Source organism: Toxorhynchites rutilus, chromosome 2 (assembly GCF_029784135.1).
Source record: "Toxorhynchites rutilus septentrionalis strain SRP chromosome 2, ASM2978413v1, whole genome shotgun sequence".
Lineage (NCBI taxonomy): Eukaryota > Metazoa > Arthropoda > Insecta > Diptera > Culicidae > Toxorhynchites > Toxorhynchites rutilus.
Genome location: NC_073745.1, coordinates 261,444,110 through 261,467,299, shown reverse-complemented (window position 1 = coordinate 261,467,299; position 23,190 = coordinate 261,444,110). Strand labels below are relative to the sequence as shown.

The following is a 23,190-nucleotide window of genomic DNA, read 5'->3' as shown; positions in this document are numbered from 1 at the left end:
TTCTTCTTATGTTATTTCATGCTTAATTGTAGAAATATTCGCTTGATTGTGCAGTTTTACTATTGTACTGTCCTTTGAAGTCACCGAAGAAATGTTTCTAATTTTAGTTTTTATTTTTGCTTTGGAAACAATCGCTACGTCAAAACCATTCGAAAAGCGGATATGTATTTGACGTTGATTCTCTGGAATGTTCTCGAAAAGCGTTTTGAAGAAGTAGTAGTTTGGGCTGTTATCATAATGGGATTATTACACAAATCATTAAATAGATTTCCATACGCATTCGAACAAATGGGATGGAAAAGAACGAATTTTTGGTTTTAGTAATTTTAACTCACCATTTCATATAATTAACAGAGAGTTTCCTGAAGCCAACGATTTCACATATTTTCAAACTCTCAAATCTATTGGTAGGAAGTGGTATAAGAAATATTACATAAATATAATTTGGTACAAACTGAAGCGCGATACAAATAACTTTTCGGGCAATGTTAATGAAGGAATCCAAGAATAAAAAACAACCGTTACTACTAATAAAGCCCATTTGCATTATTTTTTTTCAAAAAAGAATATTTTATTTGAGATTATAATCAGAAAGTAAAGCAGTTTGCGTTGCATCGAAAGAAAGATGCTCTGCCTCAGACGAGAATTGTCTGTTGGCAGAATTGTTGAAGTAAATGCATAATGGACACATATTTTCAAAGCGCTGGTGTAGTCTTAGTCGATTTATGGAATGGAACGCGTTCTCTGAAAATTCTCCAAACGATGACGGGAAAGGTTTTGTATTGCGCTGACAACAACAGTTAAGTTGAGATACTGCAGCTGGATGAAGTACAGTTAAGAAGCTTTCGAACTGTTACCTACTTCATTTTTTGAATATGTGATTTTCGGAGACGAAAAAAATCTTTTTTTTTAATTTCTATTCATTTGTTCACAATAAAAGAACCTTTTTTTCTCTTGAATTGTTTTTTTATCATTAAAAAACACCAAATATAAAATAAGACTAATTTAAAATTGAATATAGGCACAATGCAATTATTTCCTTTTTTGCAATTACAATATATGGAAGAATGTCCACGTGGACAACAGGGGAGGGGTATAGTCAATGTCCACGCTTGTCCACGGAGGGGGAGGGGGGAGTCTAAAAGCGTTCTTTTTCTGTTCACGTGGTATGTGGACAGCCCCTTAACATACAAAAATTCGAAGTTTCGAAAATTCCTAAAAATTCGATGTTCCATAAAGTTCGTCAAAAATAGTTTTACCATCTTGGGCCCATTTTTTAAATTTTCTGCATGACTTCTATTTTGTATGAAAAAATTTGAACAAAATTAAAAAATATGTATTTTGGATATTGCAAATTGAATTTTTATTTTGTAAATAAAAAAAAGAGTACTAATTTTTTTTCTTAGTGTACATTTTTTTCATATTCAACCATCAATACTCTATAACTCTTTCTAAGACACCATTTCGCACTACACACTTTCATTGGAATCAAAAATACAATTTGGAATTGCTGGTATCTCTTTTGTACATCTTTGATCTATAGACTAAAGAGAAAAAGCTATACGTATCAATATAGCTTTTTTTTCTTTAGTCTATAGATCAAAGATGTGCATTAATTAGAGAAGTTCTCCATCGCACATTACATCAGAACTACGAAACGATACACTTGAAACTTGCATCTGTAACAAAGAGCTTGGAATACAAATCACAATTCAAACTAACAACTCGAGACAACCCTTCAAATGGAGCCCCCAAAAATATATGTAAGCCATGACATTTCAAGCCTTTTATGTATTCTTTCGCTATGAAAAGCACCCAGCGGCATCATGAACCGTCAATACTTAAAGTACACACAGAATAATTCTAAGAACAAACATTACCGACTCACATTGAGACATTCCAAATTCCCTGTTTTTTGACCACCCGTAACATTCTCCTTCTGCATAGTAAATACTAGACACAGTCACGAAACGAGTTTATCTCTTTCACTCACCACGCGACCACGCGAGTCAGCAACGCGCGCGCAAACCGCGCAAGGGGCTCCCCTAACCAGATCGAACCGCCTTCATCAGCAGCACACACAGAGCGCATTACAACGCGAGTCTCGACGGAATCTCTTCCCCAACGACTCCCCCAAACTCCTCCAGCAGCCGAAGAAATAAACCCAACCCAGCATGGCATGGCGGCAGCCACAGCGCGGCTGCGGCTGCAGTGCTCCATTCTCCCCAAGCATAGGACTCTTGAAGAGGCCCGCAACACTACGGGACGACGGGTAAGGTAAGGCAGCGGCAGGTAGCGTGTTTTGTGTTCGGTGAAATGCCATGGCTGTATCGAAATCACCTTTCATTCTGTGATCGATCGCACTCGTGGTTGGTTGTGTGTCTCGCAACGGTGCGCGCGGTTCCTCATTTGCAGTTTTCAGGTTCTACTAAGGAGGAGATTCGGAGGATTTCAGTGCGGCTCGAGCTGTGTGTATGTGTGGGATTGTGTTGTGCTAAGTGAAGTTACTGAGAAATATTTTAAGGTGAGCTGACAACAATGCTGGGTGGATGCAAAGATTTACCGTTTTCCGTTGCATTGAAATCAGAACACGAACTTTGCGCGTAATTTGTGTCGACTCGAGAGAAGGAGTCTTGCAATATCTGTGGTTTTGTAGTTTGATTTTTTTTTCTATTATGTGGTGTTTCAGAATGAATTACAAACTAGTGGTTTGGTTTTGCCTCCTGGTGCCACTGGTGGCAGGCGCAGCACAAGAGGACGGCCTGAGATCGCTGCTGATGCGGAGGGGACGCCAGGGACACAAAGGTCAGTTGGAACCAGTGGCAAAGGGTGGGTTTTTTGGTTCGGGAACGGATTTTGTGTGTCATAATGATCCTCATCATCATCATCATCATCATCATCTCATTCATAAACGCACTAATATCTATCATATCGATCAACACCATCACAATCACACCCGACAGCATAATTTCATTCATCACAGACGTAATCGCTCCATTAATGCAAATCATGTTCAGCACAATTCACGTTCATCTCATCATAAATCCATCGTTGATAATCAATGTGGAATACAAAAGAGGCAAAGGTTTGGTTGCATGACTGACACAGAAAGGCTGCTTTTAGACGCTGAGCTCAATAATATCGCGCAAAGGCATAACGAGCAGTTGCGACAGCTAGCATTCGGGAATTTCACGTCCTTCAGCGAATATTTGCTCGATAACCTGATGAAGAGTAATACGGCGGTAAAACTAGCTTTTGCGCAAGACTTGGAAGTACCTAGCAGTGGTAGTAGCACTACCAGTGAAATCCCGTTTTATGACGAAGTCGTCGACGAGGTGAAAACTGCTGCTGCTGTCGCACCTGGTGTCGCTACTATTCACAGCTCCAAGTCTGCCCGGCCAACGTCACTAACACTAGACAAAAATGCATACGAGCTCCCGATTAAAGTGTGGGGTGAAGGTAGCGAGTCCAAGTTTGGCCCGGTAATGGAATATATTTTACAGCGCATTCAATCAATATTTTCAGTTTACAAACACGAAGATCAAAGCCGACCTGGAATTCCGGTCGCAGACAATCTCACCCCAACGCCAGAACCGGCCGAGCCTGTTGATGATTCTGCTGCTTCAACGAGTACCACCCCAGCTTCGCTCCCGAAAAAGGGTCTCCATCCGCTGCTAGCGCGAAAGAAATTCCCATTCTCCCCAAAAGAGAACAAGGTCAAGGCTGCTGACGAGCCTGCTGGTTCCACAGCTGCTCCGGCTGCTGAAACATCCGAATCTTCCACATCGGGTACTACACGTCGCGTACGACCAACTCGCCCAGGAGTGTCCGCACGTACTACTGTCAGCCGAGTAACCACTCCACGAACCCCCAGAACTACTACCAAGCGAGGTCAAACCACGACAGAGTCAACCCCAGCGCCTACCTCCCGTACAACCAGAGCCCGTCGAGGACGCCCAACACGCCCGGGAAAACCTGGAGTAGCCCTGCCAGAATCCAGCACGGCTTCGACAACCACAACCACTACTACGGAGCTAACAAGTCCTTCGACGACGACGACGACGACTACCACCACAACGACCACTCCAGCAACCACAACCACCAGCAGCAGCTCGACATCTACGTCAACCTCGACCTCGACAGCTGCCTCGTCGTCGGAAGTAGCCGCATCCTCCTCGCTACCCGCGGCATCATCTTCCACTCACAACGCAGCTGACGAGACCCTATCGGCTGCTCCGACTAATACCGTACCTGTGGCTCCCGTTTCCGATGAAGTTCCGCATGTCCACGCAGTTCCAATCGCACCTGCACCCGTGGTAGAACTGCAAGCCGAAGATACGAACGAAACTAGCCTGGAGTGATACTGAGTACTGAGTCTTGCCTAGCTAGATTATATGTCCTGCTGTGCTGTTCGAATATCTATCTAACTGTGCTAGGGTAAGCGCGAGTCATCGACGAGGATATTGAGTCGTTTGTGAGTTGAAGTGTTAATGTTTAGTAGAGGCGCAATTTTGTGATTATATTTAATCGAGTATGAATAAAGCTGTTTTGATGTATGTTTATAGTAACGACAGGTTTCAGACGTCTCATGTGTTCTGTGACAATCCGAATGTGCATCTTGATCTCCCCGAATCGAGGAAAGTGAATTTCGTAATAATAAGTGTTCGATAGTTTTTCGGTTTTTGAAATAATCAAGCGGTGTGCTGTGGATGATTGTGTGCCTTGATTCACTTCATACAAGTAGAATGATAAAATGTTGGAGCTAACTTGTCCCACAACTAGAATCACATCCGGGAAAATATATGGAGAAATAATCGTGACTGTACACTCCCTTTACATGAAAACTTTTCGAATCTCATCGAGTGTGGTAATGCTACTCGATGAGATTCGAAAAGTTACCAATACTTCGCGTTGATCTTTGCAACTGTTAAATGTTATGTTTGCAGCATTCAACCATTTACATTCACACACACATACACAACTGCATAAGCGATAAAATATGACACGGTGTTTTCCAATTTTGATTGTGCCACTTTGATCTTTCATAGCTGTTTATAAATGCATGATTTCTACTTTGTGTCTTCGCCGTTCTTCGAATAGGCGCTTATTTCGTGGCGCTTCACCGCTTCGATCGCTGTTTTTTTTCAGAGAATGCATGAACAATTAGGGGCTTCTTCACATCTTTATGTCGTTCGTGAGACATTCTTGCATGTTCACCGCGAGTGGTTGTGCATGTTGAGGAATTAGGCGAATAATCGCTGAATAGCTTAATGGATTATATTTTAGAGTGTCATCGGTTGAGGACATTTTTTTTCATCATTTAGATTCTATTTCTGTTCAGAGACTTTTCATGCTGAACCGGAAATGTTAAATGAAGCGCTTCTCAACTTTTTTTAAAATTTGTTGTTGGGTTTCGAAACAAAAATAAACGTCCTTGAGTTTGAGCCCTTTTCCCCTAATGAGAGAGACTTCTAAAAAGCTCCGTTTGGGTGCAATTCTTAACCAATTTTGGATCTATTCATGAACTGTCGAAAACTGTGGCTACATGATACCCTTTTTAATTTTGATAATCTGCTTCTAGAAAAAAATGGTGACCGTAAATTGAAAAAAAAAACGTATTTTTCCACAAATTCAAAATATTGGATGTTTATCCCATGGAAGTGAATAGGATTCAATAAGACTTTGAACCAGAATTCGCAAAAAATCATAAAAACACCATGGCAAATAGTTGCATTGTGATAGGATGGCTACATTTTTCACTGTTAGCTGTACTAGGTGTGAATTTTGCCATGTGTCCATTAGAATTGGGTAATTTATATAAAAAAATAGATCCTGACGAATCGATATTTAAAAAAAAAATATAGGAGGTTGTGTTCAAGATACGACCGCTTTGTTGACGTAGAACTACGATGTTATTTTATATAAGTCGCATATTTATAACTTCGGCTATTATTTTATGATACTGTGAAATTTTAGAAATAATTGTTGAGTGGAATGGTATGATCGCTCTGAAATGTTTTTTTTTATCGTAGAATCAGTTGACGATAATCGATTGATGATTCATTCTTGCCCCGCAGAACAATACACTAGCTGAATGCATTAAAAAATTACCTCGAATGCTATTCCAATGGCCTTTTTCACAAATTCCATAGACACGGCTACAGTCGATTATATACTTGTTGCACCAGCACCATTGTTCCACATCTCATAACTACATCAATACATCTTTGGAACCGCAACAAACAACAACAATGACAATGCTTGCATGTATCAAATATCATGCTACATGTTATTTAGCATTGTCTCAGTGGAATCGCACCACTAGACATCGTTCGTACAACGTAAACCAAGCGCCAAACAAGCGTTCGCCATAGCATGCATACAGAGCCATATATTGGTGGCTTACAGCTACTAGAATAAACACTTCTCATCATTTAGCACTATTCTCAAAAGAAACGGTTCTGGTAATATTACTGGCCTCGAAAAAAGTTGCATTACTTTCTCATGCTCAAGATAAGCGCAGCTGTCATCCTTAGTGGAGAAAATTTTGCTACCAGCAAGCGAAACCAAATCACATACAAAATTCCAGAATGTGATTTACTTTCTTGGTGACTAAGTAAACGAAATAAACTCTTTCTGTTAATTTCAACAACCTCGAAAAGAGTAGCATTGCTTGATTATGATCAAGATTAGCACAAATGCAATCTCCCCTATTTCCCCTCCTTGTTTATATTCATCATCACAGCTGCATAATTTGCACCACCAAACAATGTTGCGCTCTTTTCAACAGAAGCCCTTTCTGTTAATATTACCGGTCTAGATTAGCTTACCTTTCATCCTTTGTGGAGAGAGTTTTGCTACTGTCATGCGAAACCAAATCACCGATGAAATTCTAGAACATTTATTTTATTTATTTATTTAGTTCAACACCGTCTTCTATTAGTACAGACTGAATTATTTACTTATAGACTAGATGTAATTGTTAATTCTATTTTTAAAGGCATTTTTCGTGAAGTTGAAGTCGAAAACATCACATACAACATTGAACAGACGAATACATGAATCTAGCGGGTTGTTGTACCCGTAGTTTATCCTATGGAATGGAACCGATAGTAGAGATGAATTCCTCAAGCGTCGATTAGGAATATTTAGAGAAACCTGTGCTAGAAGCTCAGGGCAGTCGATATTTCCTTGCAGTACATCAAAAATGAACAATCTTTGTATTGTTGTACGCCTGCCAGATAGTGTATCCAGTCCTATGCGCTTGCATCGGTCTACATAAGGGGGGAGATTCAGTGGGTCGTTCCATGTCGGATAAACTTTATCTGCACTCGTTCAATCCTCGGGTTGAGACTACGTAGAAGGGGGACCAGACAGGAGCAGCGTACTCAAGAATGCTACGGATCAACGAACAGTACATGATTTTCAGAACATGGATATCGTTGAACTCGTACGCGTGGCGGCGTATGAAACCCAGTACTGAGAAAGCTTTGGCAGTCATCATGCCTACGTGGTCATTGAATCTCAGTTTTGAGTCTATCGTGACTCCAAGATCGCAGATGGCCGTTGTGCGATCCAATATCGACAATTCCATTTTATATTGGAAGACTATGGGGCGACTTAGAGCGACCGAATGATATAGTCTTACATTTCCCTTCATTGACTCGCATCCCATTATCACAGCACCACTCTAGCATTGAATTATTGTCTTCTTGAAGAACTACGCAGTCCAACGGAGATGAAATCACCCGGTATATTTCAAGATCATCGGCAAAAAAGAGCTTGAGCGATGAAAGCAGTGAATACAAATCGTTCATGAATATGTTGAACAGCCGTGGACCCAGGACGCTTCCTTGCGGCACGCCAGACGAGATATAAAAGCTGCGGGATTTAACTGCATTGACGACGACATGTGCTGTGCGACCACAAAGGTATGATGAAATCCACTTCGTTATCCAGTCAGGGAAGCCCATGCATTTCATTTTCTCCTTTACTAGGAAGTGTGGGACTGTGTCAAAGGTTTTCGCGAAGAGGACATACACCGCATCAACTTGCCGTCTCTCTTCTATCTCACGTGATAGTGCGTTAAAACCGATATATACTGAAAAACAAATTTACAAGAAGTTCGTCTTAGATCGAAAAAATCGAAAAAAAAACGATTTTCTAAATATCGATCCAAGATCGCCCAATCCTAGTGTCCATATATTATAAGTTATATTTGTGTCGTTTTTATATATTTAAAATTATTTTATACTAACTTTTTGTTCTTGTCCGTCACCAAAAAGGTAGAAATTTGCTTTGTAAAACGTGGTAAAAAAATGTTTTTCGAATTATCGTCGTATCTACTTCTGACATTCGGGCTTACTTTGTACACTTTAACTATTCAATGTTTTCTAACAGAAGTACTGTTCGAAATTACATGAAATGTTCCAAATAGTTATGAAAAAATATATTTGTACCATTTTGTCAAGTAATAATGTGTTCACTACTCACTTTGTCATCAGGGAGAATGAAACAATAAAAAGAAACTGAGAAAAAAAATTACTATTTCTAATTTTTACATTTTGTCTCCAATTTATAGTTTGAATTGTATCCACCGTTCAATAAAGTATACAATAAAATTTAATTGTTCGCAAAGTGAATTACGAATTAGTTTATTGAAGGTTATTTCGACTATTGGTTCTCCACTGGTTTGAGGATTATCTGGATTGAGTTTTGCATATTGCAAACGAATATGGCATAAAAAAGTGAAAAAAAGACGGGTGGGTAATGTCGGGGACATAACCGGAGTGACGTAGGACTATACAAATGGGACAGCTTTTGTTAAATATATATTTTAAATATATTGTTTTATTTTCTTCTTCTACGTGAATACCTACCTATCTACCTGAAAAATGGATTAGTTTACTGTTTACTCTTTATGAATATGTTGATGGTTCTGAAAAGAACCTTTGGTGTTGTGTTTTTGTTATCACTCGATATTCCCATCTTGTTCGGTTAAACCTTCCTGTTTAGCTATTGCGTTTGCCACTCGCCACAGCTTTTACAGTTGGAAAATTTCTTCCCATCCAGCTTGTGACATGTTGTTTAGTAAATTACATTTAATGCGACGTGCCGGAGAAACACTTTGCCACTCACTGAAACTAATTGTTACCTTGATGAGCGCCGAACCGAAGCTGCTCTGTTCTTGATGCGGGTTTTCTGATTGTCGTGAGCAGCTTTGCAAGCCAACTCGAGCACTCCGACGGCCGAAACTCTATAATCGCTGTTAGGTATACTGGTGCTCCGGCACCAATCCGTTCGGCCTAGTTACCCTTGCGGAGCAATCAGTGAATGCGACCAACAGGGAACTGGAGACCTGCACGGTTCGAGTGAGACTTTGCCTTTCCCTTAACTTGTCCTCCTTTGTTTCGTCCACGATGCCGATGCCGTACAACCACACGGGTTTACGGTTTGAAAGAAAATAAGATATTTTTTTGGGGTCCGCGTGTTTTATACTCTAGCGGTACACACTCACAGGATAGAGACAAATCGGCAGACTCAGCCAGAGGGGCGAGTCCAACGAGACGAACGAATGAGCGTTAAAAGGGAGCGATGGCAAAAAAATACATTCATTACGATTTGTTCGCTCGTTGGATTTACATGAAGGCTAAAAAGGGTCCTTTTCAGGATCACAAAATTATCTTCAATCTAAAGAGTTTATTGTTTTGTTATCACTCGATATTCCCATCTTGTTCGGCTAAACCTTCCTGTTTAGCGATTTGTTGCCACTCGCCACAGCTTTCACAGTTGGAAAAATGTCCTACTAAATAAGTCGCATTACATGTCCGTCCAATTAGCTAAATGTCGAACTAATTGTAAATTACTGTACTTTCAATCTGGAAACAATTTAAGAATTGGTGAAAATTGAATAATCAGGAAAGTCCCCAACTATCAATAAGCTCAGAACAACTGCCAAATTCACATACTCATCAGATCCTGGCAAACAAATTATGAAAAAATCAATTTGTGTTTTATTATTATTTTGGATAATGTTTTAGAAAGCATTTAACTGTATTTTCTAAACTCTTTTTTGGAAGGTTTAATGGCCCTGAAAAGCGCCTTGTTTTATGGAATGGTTCCAATTTAGAAAACTTAGTACTCGTGGTTTTGAAAAAAACCATTTCGAACGCCCTCGATGCCGCCTTGTTCTGGATTTGCCACCAAAGCAGATTGTGTAAAGAACAAACTTTTTTCTAATGCTACCTGCTGCCGTTTTGCGATTGCGTTTGCCACTCGCCACTCGCTGCAACTGCCTGTTGTCTTGATGTCCACCGAACCGAATGTGTTCTGTTCCGAATGCGGGTTTTATTATCGTCGCGAGCAGCTTTGCCAGCTAACTCGATAACATCGGCGGCCGAAACTATATGTCGCCTGCTAGGCGAACCGATGTGGTGTATGGTTTGAATGAGAATGATCGTTGCGGAAGGAAGGAAGGTATTGTATTATAGAGACTTTAAACTTTTGCAGTTCATTCGTCTCTCGCCTTGAGAAAGGCCCTTTGAAAACTCTACTCTACTCCAGCGCTACCACCCCCGCCCTCTTGCCTTGAGAAAGGCACTCGATCCCTCGCCGTCCAGCTCGTCCAGCAACGATGTTGTCCAGTCGGTGTCCACACAAAGAATGATCGTTACGGCAGCGGAGCGGGGATTTTTAAGCTGACTGGCTGGCTCGAGAATTACGCATGTGTGAGACTGCGACCAATGTTTCGTTAATTTTTTTCTTTTTCCTTCCGAATCGTGCTTCATTCTATTTCGCTGCTGCTCTGGTTGCCCGTTTTGGTCGGTACGATTTGAGGAGCACAAAATGGACCAATCAAAAATGGGCACATAGTGCATTTTGACAATGCTTGATATTTCACAATTATTCAATTATTTATCTCAAGAAAAATGAAATGTTATTCGTTATGATAGATGCGTAGATATATTTCCTATCAATTGATGCAAAAACCTTTGCGATCTATTGAGAAATGCTCGAGTTATAAGCGTTCCAAATCTTGCATTTTTTCCTACTTGTTCAGTGCCTAGATTTCCATTTCACCCCCTATATCTTCCGGTTAGACGTAGTCCTACGTCAAAATGGATTATGTCTACGATATAACTGCAAGGTGGTCGTAGGACTACCGTTGGCCTAGTAATCATTTGTTTGAAGTTGCATTTGGACCAATTCTCAATGAATGAACGAGTAGATATTTTGAAAGTTTGCTGAACGTTCTTCTTGTAAGTGCGTAGTGGATGAGTATAAGTGTTGAATTATAATTGAGGGGCTTAGAATGAAAGGGGTGTACAGTTGTGTTCAAAATAATAGCAGTGCTGATTTAAAATCTGAAATAAGATAATAATTTGTAATTAGCGCTTTGCTCCGACTTTTCTTCATAGTGTATTTTGAACAGAGTTTCAATAGAACAAGTGTATGGTATTGGTTGCAAGATTTCATTTTATTATTCAATAATATAATCATTTGTTCAAATAAGTTAGTGTTCAAAAAAATAGCAGTACTTCAGTCAACACCAGGAAAACATGATTAAAATGATGAAAGATTTCGAAGTTGTTCTGTAACATGATTATCCACCTTAGTACTTTGTAGCGTAGCCCTTATTCTTAATAACAGCAGCACACCGTTTCGACATAGAGTCCACAATAGCTTGGCAGCGAGAATCAGGTATTGCAGCCCACGAATCACTTCCCCATATCATAATTTTCGCTCCGCCGTGCTTTACTGTCTTAACCATGTACTGCGTTTGATATTCCGTATTTCGTGGACGTCTCACATACTGACGACGACCTTTTGACCCAAACAAAACTATTTTGCACTCATCTGTCCACAAAACATTACGCCATTTTTCTTTCGGCCAATCGATATGCATTTTAGCAAATTTGAGGCAATTCGAAACATGACGTTTTGTCAACAATGGTACTTTCCGAGGACTACGTGCGTATAGTTTGGCTTCCGTCAATCGTCGTCTGACTGTAACAGTGCTCACAGTTAAGTCTAGTTCATCTTTGATCTTATTAGAAGACAAAGTTGGATCAGTCACAAAGATGTCACTTGATGATTCTTCGATGAATTCTTTCAGAAGTGCAACGTTTCCGGCCACGAGTATCCAACTTGTCTTTCCATTTCAAAGCATTGCTTATCATTTTGGCTGAGCACCCCACTGTTTGCTGTACTTGTCTGTAAGTTTTGCCTTGATTTATCAACGTTTTGTTAAAATTGTGCTGCTTCTTACGCGACACATTTTCTGCAATACAATAAAAACAAACATATTTTCTTGCACATATCTTAGTTTTTAGATACTTACCAACTAACAAAATAGCAAAACTTGTATACAACTCTGAATGCAAAAAAACTTTGTTTGAAATCGTTTTTCGCTGCTATTATTTTGAACAACGCGAAACGGACTCAGCCGGAAGTGTCAAATGAAATATACACTGAACGAAATTGTATTGCTATAAACAATATGGGTTTTGAACGGGTGATGACACCTTTATATATTCACATGATTAGTTGATAATATCAACCATCCATACATGAATAGTAATAATAATATAGAAATAACATTATTTTGCTATTATTTTGAACACAACTGTAAGTGATTTGATCGATTTCTCTTCATAAACTTTCTCTTTAACTAATAACTCAACTGCAAAAACGTTCCAATTTGAGTTTGCCATAGAATCCGATGGATGAGGTTCTGACTTATCTTCCACTTTGTCAAACACAGCTGGGAATGTGTTTGCAGCTAAGTTATGGCCAAAAGAGAGAGTCGATGAGAGAGAATTTAATTTATTTTTTTAAATTATTTATTTTTTTTTATTTTTTAAAAATTTTCTTTTTGTATTTTTTTAAGTGCAATACACTAAATTAAGATTTCATTTCAACAAATGGAACATTTGAAGATAGCGTTTGGCCAGAAACGTCCAGAATTGGTCAGGTGTCAGAGATGTTGTGTTCCATCAGGACAACGCAAGGCCACACACTTCCGAGAGCTTGATTGGGATGTTTTAATGCATCCACCATATAGTCCGCACATGGCACCATGCGATTACGACCTTTTTCTCGTATTGCCAAATTTCCAGAATGATAAGAAATTGGGATTGTAAAAATCTCTGCTAGAGTTTTCGCCAATAAAAACAAAGACCTCCATGATAGAGACATTATGAAGCTACCTTTAGAATGGCAACAAATTTTATAACAAAACGGACCCAAATCGGACAATCCGAAGCATATTGAAAATAGTTTTGAATTTCACCCAAAAATAATGGATTACTTTTTCAAAGCAAAATCAGTTGGCCGCTGACCCGACCTTTTCCGATTGTTTTGAAACTTGGTACTTATGATAGAAACGGTTGTATAACATCTACCCCAATACCATTCACCCGAAGCACGCTTACACGTGGCACATTTACCCAAATGTAACAGATAACCGAATGACATTCAACCGAATGTAACAAATACCCGAATGCAACATTTACCCAAATGCGATACCCGAATGAAAAAAAGAAAAATTCTGACAAATCAGGTTATGAGGTTATCAGGTTATAAGTTAAATGACTATTCAAACTGAATAAAATTAAAGAAAAAAAAGTTTTTTCATTCAATTATGTCTTTTTCTACGTGTATGGCCTACGTGATCCAACTGACCTAATAATGTTTAAAATCGAGATTGAAGGTCCATCATTCATTCAAATTTAATAATTTAATTAATATAAAAGTGAAAATATATATCTTTTTTTCATAACATAACGCAACGCCATTTTCTCTCGTTTTTGCTCTACCCACGACATATATTTTTGGATACCACTTAATGTATGAATGTAATCATTTCAATAACGTGTATCAGAATAAAATATAAAAATAACTTCTATTAAATATAGCTGTCAATAAAGTACACTCTGGTAAAAGTTGCATTCGGGTAAATGTTACTTTCGGGTAAATATCTATTCGAGTAGATGTTTTATTCGGATACTTGTCGCGTTCGGGTAGATGTTCCATTGAACATGAATGCATTTCGAGTAGCTGTCATTCGGGTAAATGTGACACAATCGATGACAACTACCTAAAATTAACATTTTCAATTATCATATGTACAAATTTAAATAATGACAGATTTTTTAAAAGAGCTTATTCAAATTATTGATCTTTCTTTCAAAAAATCGTAGCTCAAAATCCAGATGTCTGCTTGGAATATGATGTTTGACAAAGTGCTGGAAAAATCAATGATCTACTTAAGAAAAATAACTTTTGAAATCAAAATTTGCTGTTTTTTGGCTGATTTGGTGTGGATTTGATCTATATCTTTGACAACATATAGAATCAAAACGCTTACATGCGATTCAATCGTACGCAAACACTCTGCGCCTAATGGTGTAGAAACCAAGGATGTAAGTAACCCAAAAGAGCTTCCGTACCAATCTACAACATTAACTTAACCAGATTGATCCTTTTCAACGCCACCTTTCCATAGCTAACGATACCATATTGGACTCTGTCGCAATCCAGCGGTCCACCAGAATCGCCGGTGCAAGAATCGAATCCTTATTCTGAAAATACCCAGCGCGAAGTATTTGTAATTTCAATAGGTTGTTTTCGCTGCAATTTTTAAGCTATTTTCGGGTCAATGAGTATCATATGTAACTCGTAGACATTTTATCTCTCGAATAAAATTATTACCATACCACATAGCCGGAAGGATTTGTTTACACTCAAAGAGGGAATCGATTCCTCTTCGGAAATACTCAGCTCAAATAATAACCCCTACTCACCAAGTGGAATCACCGATTGATTGCGGCATTCATGAACTTTCCATATGAGCCTTGCTGCTGTGATCACTCAATGCAATTTTTTTATATGGTGCCATATTCTCTACTCTATATTAATATTAAACCTACCGATGTTTCATGTATTTAATAGCAGTACTTCAGTCAACACCAGGAAAACATGATTAAAATGATGAAAGATTTCGAAGTTGTTCTGTAACATGATTATCCACCTTAGTACTTTGTAGCGTAGCCCTTTAAGAAGATCGATAACAATCTGGTCTTAAAGCTATCGATCTTCGTGTGGGATTGTCCCTATATCCTTATACCCTCAGTTTTTTCCTTGCTATAAACAGTAGACAACAGTTGAAATGTATATACACTATAGATATACGAATAGGTTTAAGAATTGAGTTTGATCATCAACATTTCTATAACCTCACCCTTCTGAACTCGAGTCAATCGCGAGTAATCGATTTTCTACCTTACTAACCATAAAATTAGGAAATTGTTTATATATAGTAATAAAAATATAGTTAAGAATTTGGCTCCTTAAAATGTATGTATCTAAGCCTGTAAAAATAAACGAATTAATAAAAAAAAGATTGCCAAATTTATCCCCGAAGGTATATTTTGAAATTTCCTGCAATTTTTTAAAAAACCGTTAATGTGAATTTTTTTAACAAAAATTTTCATAACGTTTTGTGACCTTAGCACTAGTACTGGTTTTAAAAATATTAGGTTGTAAATTTAAGGAAAAATCGGAAGAATTACCTTTTTTTCGAAAATCGTGTACAGTCAACCCTCCTATAACGCGGTACTCTCAGAACGCGGTTTCCATATAACGCGGAGATGAAATTGCGATAGCCCTCCTATAACGCGGTACTCTTATATACTATTAACTACGCCCCATCAGTTCTTTTCGTGCAACCAATCCATGATTTTAACTGGATATGTTTATATAAACATTCAAAATAATCTCTTAGCCGTTTACGACATCGGTTTCAGGCAAGCTCCGGCTTAGAGGATATGATTCGCTAGTCAAGATGTGCTGCAAAATTAGTTGTAATTTCCAAACCTATCGAACTACTCGGTGAGCTCAAGGCAGATCAATGGAAAAAGTGCGCCCGTATGGTTATTAAACTGGGTTAGAGGAGCGGTAGAAAACAATACGGCAGAAAGCGGAAGAGGGTTTATCTGAGATGTTAAAGAGAAAGGATGATCACAAGAGTTTGAATGAATTCTGCATTCTCTCATTATTTAAGTAGTATTCAGCTGTTACTAGTACTTTATTCGAAGATAAACGTTTGCAACATGAACTGTTGTAGAGTTCACAAATGTGCACAAGCGTATTGTGTTTTGATTTCAAAAAATCAATATACTTTAAGACGTTAAGCCCCGATTTTTTCTTGCTGCCATTCAGCTCGTATCAAGAGCTTTTGCACAATATCAGTGTCAGTCCCAGTTCCCAAAGATATTTATTGTGTAAATAGAAAATAGTTAGCAATTCGACTAGAAAGTAGAAACAGTTTGTAAAACATCCGAAAACAAACCGTATATATTTTTATTTAATTATTTTGAAACTGTCAGTCCCACTCAGTCAGCACTTTCCTACCAAAAAGCTCAACGTCGGCCCCTAGGGACCGACGCTCGGCTCAACGTGTTAAAAATGGTTACAGAAATGCAAATTGAGTTGGCGAAGCTACTTCTTTAACTTCAGCATCATCAACGTCCGTAGTCCCCATCTAGGAAGTGATCCATTTTTATCAGAGAAGAAGACCCGAATGCAGTTTTGAAATTTCAACATTTGAATGAAAATTTTTTGTTTAGGTTTGACGTAGGACTACGTCTTTGATTTCTATACTTCGAATTGAAGATAACATCTACTATTGATTCATAACTGATTTGCATACCAGTTAACGTTCGCCCTGCTATAGATAAGTCCAGTTGAAGATAGTCCAGTTAGGGAATGACTTGTGTATATGACGAGGTGACGAACATCATAAGCGAGTGTCTTCAGGGGTGCGGCAACATGGGCGATTGTACAGCGAAAAATGATATCAATTTTAGGTAGATGGCAGCGATTATCATGCGAAGACCTATTGAGATCGGCATTACATCGCATCACAGAAATGAAACGAAATTAAATATTAATCTTCATGACTCATATTCATAATTCTCAATGACTCAATTTCTTTTATGATAGATTGAACCAATACGACTTGATTGTGATAGTCTGCAAATGAACATTATTCCTCCGAAAAAGCTACTGCTCCATACAACTACATACACCAAACATACAACAACAACATACAACAAACGGCCCTTTTCAGGGCTACTATTGAGAATTTCAAACGAATTAAACTAATAGATTTCTGAACAATGAAAAGAATTACATTTAAAAAAAATGAGTGGGTTATATCCATGATATAACCGCAAGGTTGACGTGGGACAACCGTACTCTTAGTAAACATGTATTGTATTCATTCAATTATCGATTGAATGAAACAATTTTCGTATTCAATTGTATTCAACATTTTTGCTTTGTAAGTAAAAAGTTTGAACAGTTGCCATGTAAGACCAATTCATGTTTTGTAATAGATTATGTTCTTCGTTACAAGTAAATTTGATGAACTTCCTTTTACGATTGAAATGATGCCTAGAACTACCAAAATATGTGAACGGAAGAATTGTCAAATAATCATTGTATTTTACATCTCTCGAACCGCGAAAGTTCATTCATATCTAGTATCTGAAAGTATGATTTTCCCACGCTTCTCAGTTTAGAAGTACGTTTTAAGGAGACCGGTCTGCACAAGACAAGGAAGTACAGAAGTACTTGCAGCTTGCATATATTTGCAATGTGGATTCCCCCATGCATCTTTGCTTTGAAACACATTTTTGTGGGAAAAAAATACCCCCGACCTATCTGTATTGCCAAAGCGGATTCCCCCGGGCACATTGATTTTGAAGTCCGTGTTAGGGAAACGCAGCTCGGTGGGAACAAAAATAGCCCCTACTTGCATGTATATGTGCAAAGCGGATTCCCACAGGTACTTCTTTGAAGTTTGAAGTGATTTTGAAGTCTGTGTTGGGGAAACCGTAAATCGGGCCAATCAAAACGAGGCAGTTAGGGCGTTTAGATAACGCTTAACATTTCACAGTTATTCAATTGTTTATCTAATTAAAAATAACATTTTATTAAATGCGATAGATGCGTAGAAGTATTCCCTATCAATTGATGCAAGCATCTTTCCGATCCAGTGAGAATTGTTCGAGTTATGAGCATCCGAAATCTTTCATTTTTTCCTGCTTGTTCTGTGTTTAGGTTTTCATTTTACCCCCTATATACTCCGGATAGACGTAGTCCCACGACAAAACCAACTGTTCTGAACAATTACAGTCCTACGTCAAACTTCCGTCCGTGCCCCTAGGCCCTTATACTTTTTGTTTTATTTTTTTATCATTTCCTTTTATGATCTCGTATTGGTCTCCATACAACGCGTTACGGATTAGCCTGATTTGTATGCAAATTCCGAGTTTCTTATAGCGCGGTTTCCATATAACGCGGTACGCACTCACTGCGTTATAGGAGGGTTGACTGTACAATTTTCCCTTGCGTTTAAAGCAATGTCCTGGAAAAAAGGTAATGAAGATGGTCGAGTTTCAAGCGACATAGCATGCGCTGCCATAACTATTTCACAAATAGTGACGTCAGTCGTTGTGTTTATCTTTGAAGTTGATGTTTCGAAGGCTCTCAGTGTCGGTGTGTATGTTGTGAGATAATAATCAAAATTTCACCGAAAATGTTACTGCTTTCGTGAACTAAGCATACGACTGCTCTCTGGACCTTTTTACCACATGAATAATCGAAATAAGCCACGATATAATTGTCATCTGTTTAAAAACAACCAGTTGAATGATTTCATGAGAATTCTGACTCAAATTATCATGCAACCGTAAGTACTTTCAACATTGTTTTGTTTCTTCCATATACATTCCAAATTGAATACAAATAATTACGACACGATATTTGGTTTGCCAATACAGATACACTTCGCCTATTGCTTCACCTCTAAATGTACCTCATTGGGTTTAACACTCCTATACTCGCGCATTGGTCTGTCAGACCGAGAAATCAATAATCCGTTCATTTCTCAGAAAATATCAACACTACGACTTTGCAATTCTCTCTAGCTTCGTTATTCGTCGTTCGTCATCGTTTAGCGTATCGCATGTGTTGGTACAAAGGGGACGTGTGTCACTTTTTTAACACTTTAGGTCTGACACACCGACGCGAGTATAGGAGTAACTTTTTTGGACAAGTGCCTTTTTTCATATTCTAGAATATTGTTGAATGAAATGTATAAAATAATTTAAGTGGCGTGAAATATTTATTGAATGTAATGCATAAGATCATTACCGGACTATTCTTATTTGATTTCAGTCCTATTTGTAACTGGATTGAACGGATCCATATATTAACTATTCGTTGATATATTCGTCGTTAGATACATACGTCCAAAAGCAAAATATATAGGTTTGACTTTCGTATAATTATTCGCTAAATATAATGATCATACATATACACACTTGTGAACGAATTTCACTTGTGGAAGAATTGTAAACAGTAAACTATAAACTAATCGGTGGCTTATGGTAATTTTTAACAGTTACAGTTTCGGGGATATTTTTTATAATGGACAATATCGAAAAGAAAACAAGAAAAAAAAATAAGTTCCTAGAAATCCTTTTATATAATCTTTTTATGCCCATCTATACCTTAGATACCCAAGAATACAGAGACAAAGAATATTAGAAATATGCAAACTTTATATTCCACAACCTTTATCATCTGGTAATTATCTAGAACGCCATTATACATCCTTCTTTTCGATAAAAGACCCGGAAAACACGCAACAACTGCATGAAATGTAAAAAATATGTTTGTTTCGAGCATGCAGTTATACTATGTTCTGATTCCTACTCCAATGAAACCACAATCGATTAATACGTTTTTATGTTATTTTATAGCTCTTTATACTTCCATGAATTATATTCAGTTGCTTACTTTTAATTAATAACAGTGAAAAACTCGAATTTCGTTATTTGTGTTGGAGTATCAAAAATTACTCTGTTTTGAGGAGGCTGAATTAGATGACTATTAAAACATAATAAAGACGAAGAAAACATATATTTTGGAGTTTTTTCATTCAATCATACCCTCTTCTTCAAATAAATGCCAATAAAGCCTGAAAAATACACAATGGCAACATTGCTGAGAATTTCAATTTTCGGTCTGTGACACCGTGCGCGAGTATACGTGTTATGATTTTGCACGCGAGTACAGGAGGGTTAAAGTATATAAAAACAGCGTCCGTGATGACTCCAAATCACAAGTTTTATTTCTTCGAAAAAAATGATTCTAAGATTGCTAACGTAAACGATACATTGAGTATGTTGAAATCGTACCAACGATTCACATTACCCCTCTATCAACATCTGAGCCATATACGTGCAATGAAACACATTAAACGAAGTGCATTTCGGCTCTTTTGCCAATTATCAGCACTTTGTTCGTGATCGATTTGCGCATCCAATTTGAAGGGCCGATACACCAAACAATTTGGATCGCTATTCAGTGCGGTGACCTAAGAACACACCGAAATATGCTTGAACATGAGTTAGATGAGCGCAAGAAAAAATTTGGATTGTTTGCATTCCAGCTGGAGAATTTGGCACTGGCTGATACAATTACATTGAAATAATAAAAGTAAACAAAAGTAATTTCAAATAATCTGCATTCCCATAGCCAAATACCGAATCAGCAATTTTTCCCCGAATTTGTTATTCGTAAGAATCGAACGCTACTATGCATCCAACTAACATGAAATTCATGTCATGTATTCATGTTTATAATTTACACATTTTTCAATGTGTTTTTCTCGAGTTAATGAAAGTCTGATGAACTTAATAATATGCCTTTTAGTGCGGACGAACATTTGGTGAGGATACGGCAGATACGTAATTATAATAATTTCATTTATGCCAGGAGTTGTGCATACTTCTCCTTCTTCGCCGAATTGACATCCAACAATGTGTCACTAATCGGATGATACTGCCAAAATTTTTCCTGATATTATAAAATTCTTGGATTTCAGTTCCACAAATCTGGCCTTTTTCGAATTTGTTTTGTTCTCTTAAACGATGCATAACGCACAAATAATATTTTTTATTACTATTCTGACATTCTGACAGGAATTCCGAGTACAACAAAATTGAGACAAAATCCATTTGAGATCTCAAAAAACTCCGGTAGGTTACAACATGTAAAGGATCCAATTGAGTAAAAATCGAAAATTGTTTTTCATATTAGTTGAATGTCCCTTGGTTGTTTGCGTTTTTAAAACTATTTTCATTGTATTTTTAATATATTCTGATCAGCGCTCCGAGAGTTTGCATTGAAACATTCAAAAAATCTAAAATTTCAACAAAAAATGCACTCTACACCCATTTCAACTTGAATGTACCAGTCCTGTTCCGCGTAAATATAAAGAAGGCCTTCCAACTAACTAATTGATTTGATTATAATAATCTGGAAACAACTTCACGAAGTACGAAAGTATATAGCGAAAAAAGGCGCTGCCTCTCAAGCATAATTTATAAAGAATACATTCGAAACATACCGTGCTGTTCGCCTTGAGTTCTTCCAACGACTCGGACTGGTCAAATTGTTCCTAGAGATAAGAATAATTGCTTCCTGTGAAAACACGTTTGAGAGGTAAAATGCATGCAAGAGCTAGGCAAGAATGTGGAATCGTTTTTGTGACGCTCAATTTGATTCATTATTCCGCTTCTGAAGAACGTTAATCGTATGAAGCTCACTCAGGTGAATGTCTTTCGCTGTTTCGTCGTGATCACGTCTATCGAACCAGTCTGCCCCAGCCTAGAAAGGATTGTGAACCAAAAATACTAACCAACCTCACCACGGTACATATCCTCATTCCGTTTTCCTAGTAATCCATTACTTTGGTTTCGAATCATCGATCCAGCGAGTCTTGTTGTCCGCTGTCTCTTTCCCGTTCAACGAGTCATGAATGAAGTCATGAACTCTACGCCTATTAAATAGGAAATGGCATTGATATTCGGTTTACAATTCAACTCCGGTTTCGGTTTCATTTATGATCGTACATCTGTTTACCGATCACACTTCAAACATTGAAGCTGTCACAGTTCGCCAAAACCAGCGCAGGTCAAATTGTGCCAGCTGATCGCCAGAAAAGAAGTTCTGCACATTGATTTGTCGAGAGGGAAAAAAAAACACGACCTGACCACGACAGGTTCACTTTTGAACAGGTTGATTACAGTGATCCGACGGAATTGTACTTTGAGGCCATTGTTGTGAATCGAATCGATTGCTATCTTTGACACGGCGTTTACCATTTATAAATAAAATTTACTTTTGTAAATGCTTTCAACGCCCCGAGCGCTACGGCGACCTGTTTAAATGCGGCCGTCTTTTGGATCGTTGTTTTCTTGAAATTTGGCGCTAAATGTCACCTCCCCAAAACACTGACTGCCTCAAAGATGTGACTGTGATTGCAACATTCGGCTGTGTACTCAATGTTCACTCCGAGCGAAACGAATAATACCTTATGCCAGGAGGTGTGCATCCTTCTTCTTGGGATTGGTAACCGCTCACAGTGTCGAGACGAGAACATGAACGTTGGAAGCATCGCTAAGGGCAAATGTCATGATTGGACGGGTTCAAGTGATTTTACCCCCCGTCGAATGGTTTGCATTGAAATGGCCAAATCAAATGCTATTACACGTACCGATGCTAGGAAGAAGCGAACAATGTTCTATCAAAATACGTGTTAATGATTCGTTTTACGTCTTCTCGGTTCCCATCTATCACGATTCGGCGGCGAAATAGACTGGACAATGGAGAATGTCGGCGCGGTTTGAGCAGTGATCGTTGATCAGAGAACGGAGTTGTTTTATGGATTCAAGGCGCTTGCAGAGACACATTCTTTACCGGTAAATATGAGTGTAAGATGCCGTCGACGTGACGATTTATCGTTACATATACATGACATGGTTTTCAAAACAGAAGTTCCTAAAATCTGTTGACTTCATGTGGAGAAGTTGAATTCTTACAACACTATTGACTTACTGATTTTATCTTTGCCTTCCATAAACACCTTGTGTTTTTAATTTGAGCAATACGCTTTAAACTACTTAATATAAACATGAATATTTTACTCATTTTAAATTAACCAGATTTCGTTACTCGAAGTGATTCTAATAATCACATTAGGATACATCTAGGTTATAATCAGATTATGATCAGAAATAGAATATCGGATCTCAAATTCGAAATAGGGTTAGT

The 23,190-nt window shown here is 38.1% G+C and overlaps 1 protein-coding gene across 2 annotated transcripts; it reads left to right on the top strand.

The window, feature by feature from the left end:
- The first annotated feature begins 2,329 nt into the window (after positions 1 to 2,329).
- On the top strand, positions 2,330 to 4,568 carry LOC129767981 (uncharacterized). 2 transcript variants are annotated; one of them, XM_055769317.1, is made up of 4 exons: positions 2,330 to 2,524; positions 2,690 to 2,805; positions 2,964 to 3,459; positions 3,526 to 4,568. In XM_055769317.1, exons 3-4 carry the CDS (start codon positions 3,096 to 3,098, stop codon positions 4,359 to 4,361), a joined length of 1,200 nt encoding a protein of 399 aa, XP_055625292.1. In that variant the 5' UTR covers positions 2,330 to 2,524; positions 2,690 to 2,805; positions 2,964 to 3,095; the 3' UTR covers positions 4,362 to 4,568. The 2 variants fall into 2 exon arrangements, with proteins under 2 accessions (XP_055625292.1, XP_055625290.1); XM_055769315.1 differs by having other exon boundaries at positions 2,690 to 2,829; positions 3,124 to 3,459.
- Positions 4,569 to 23,190: the final 18,622 nt, after the last annotated feature.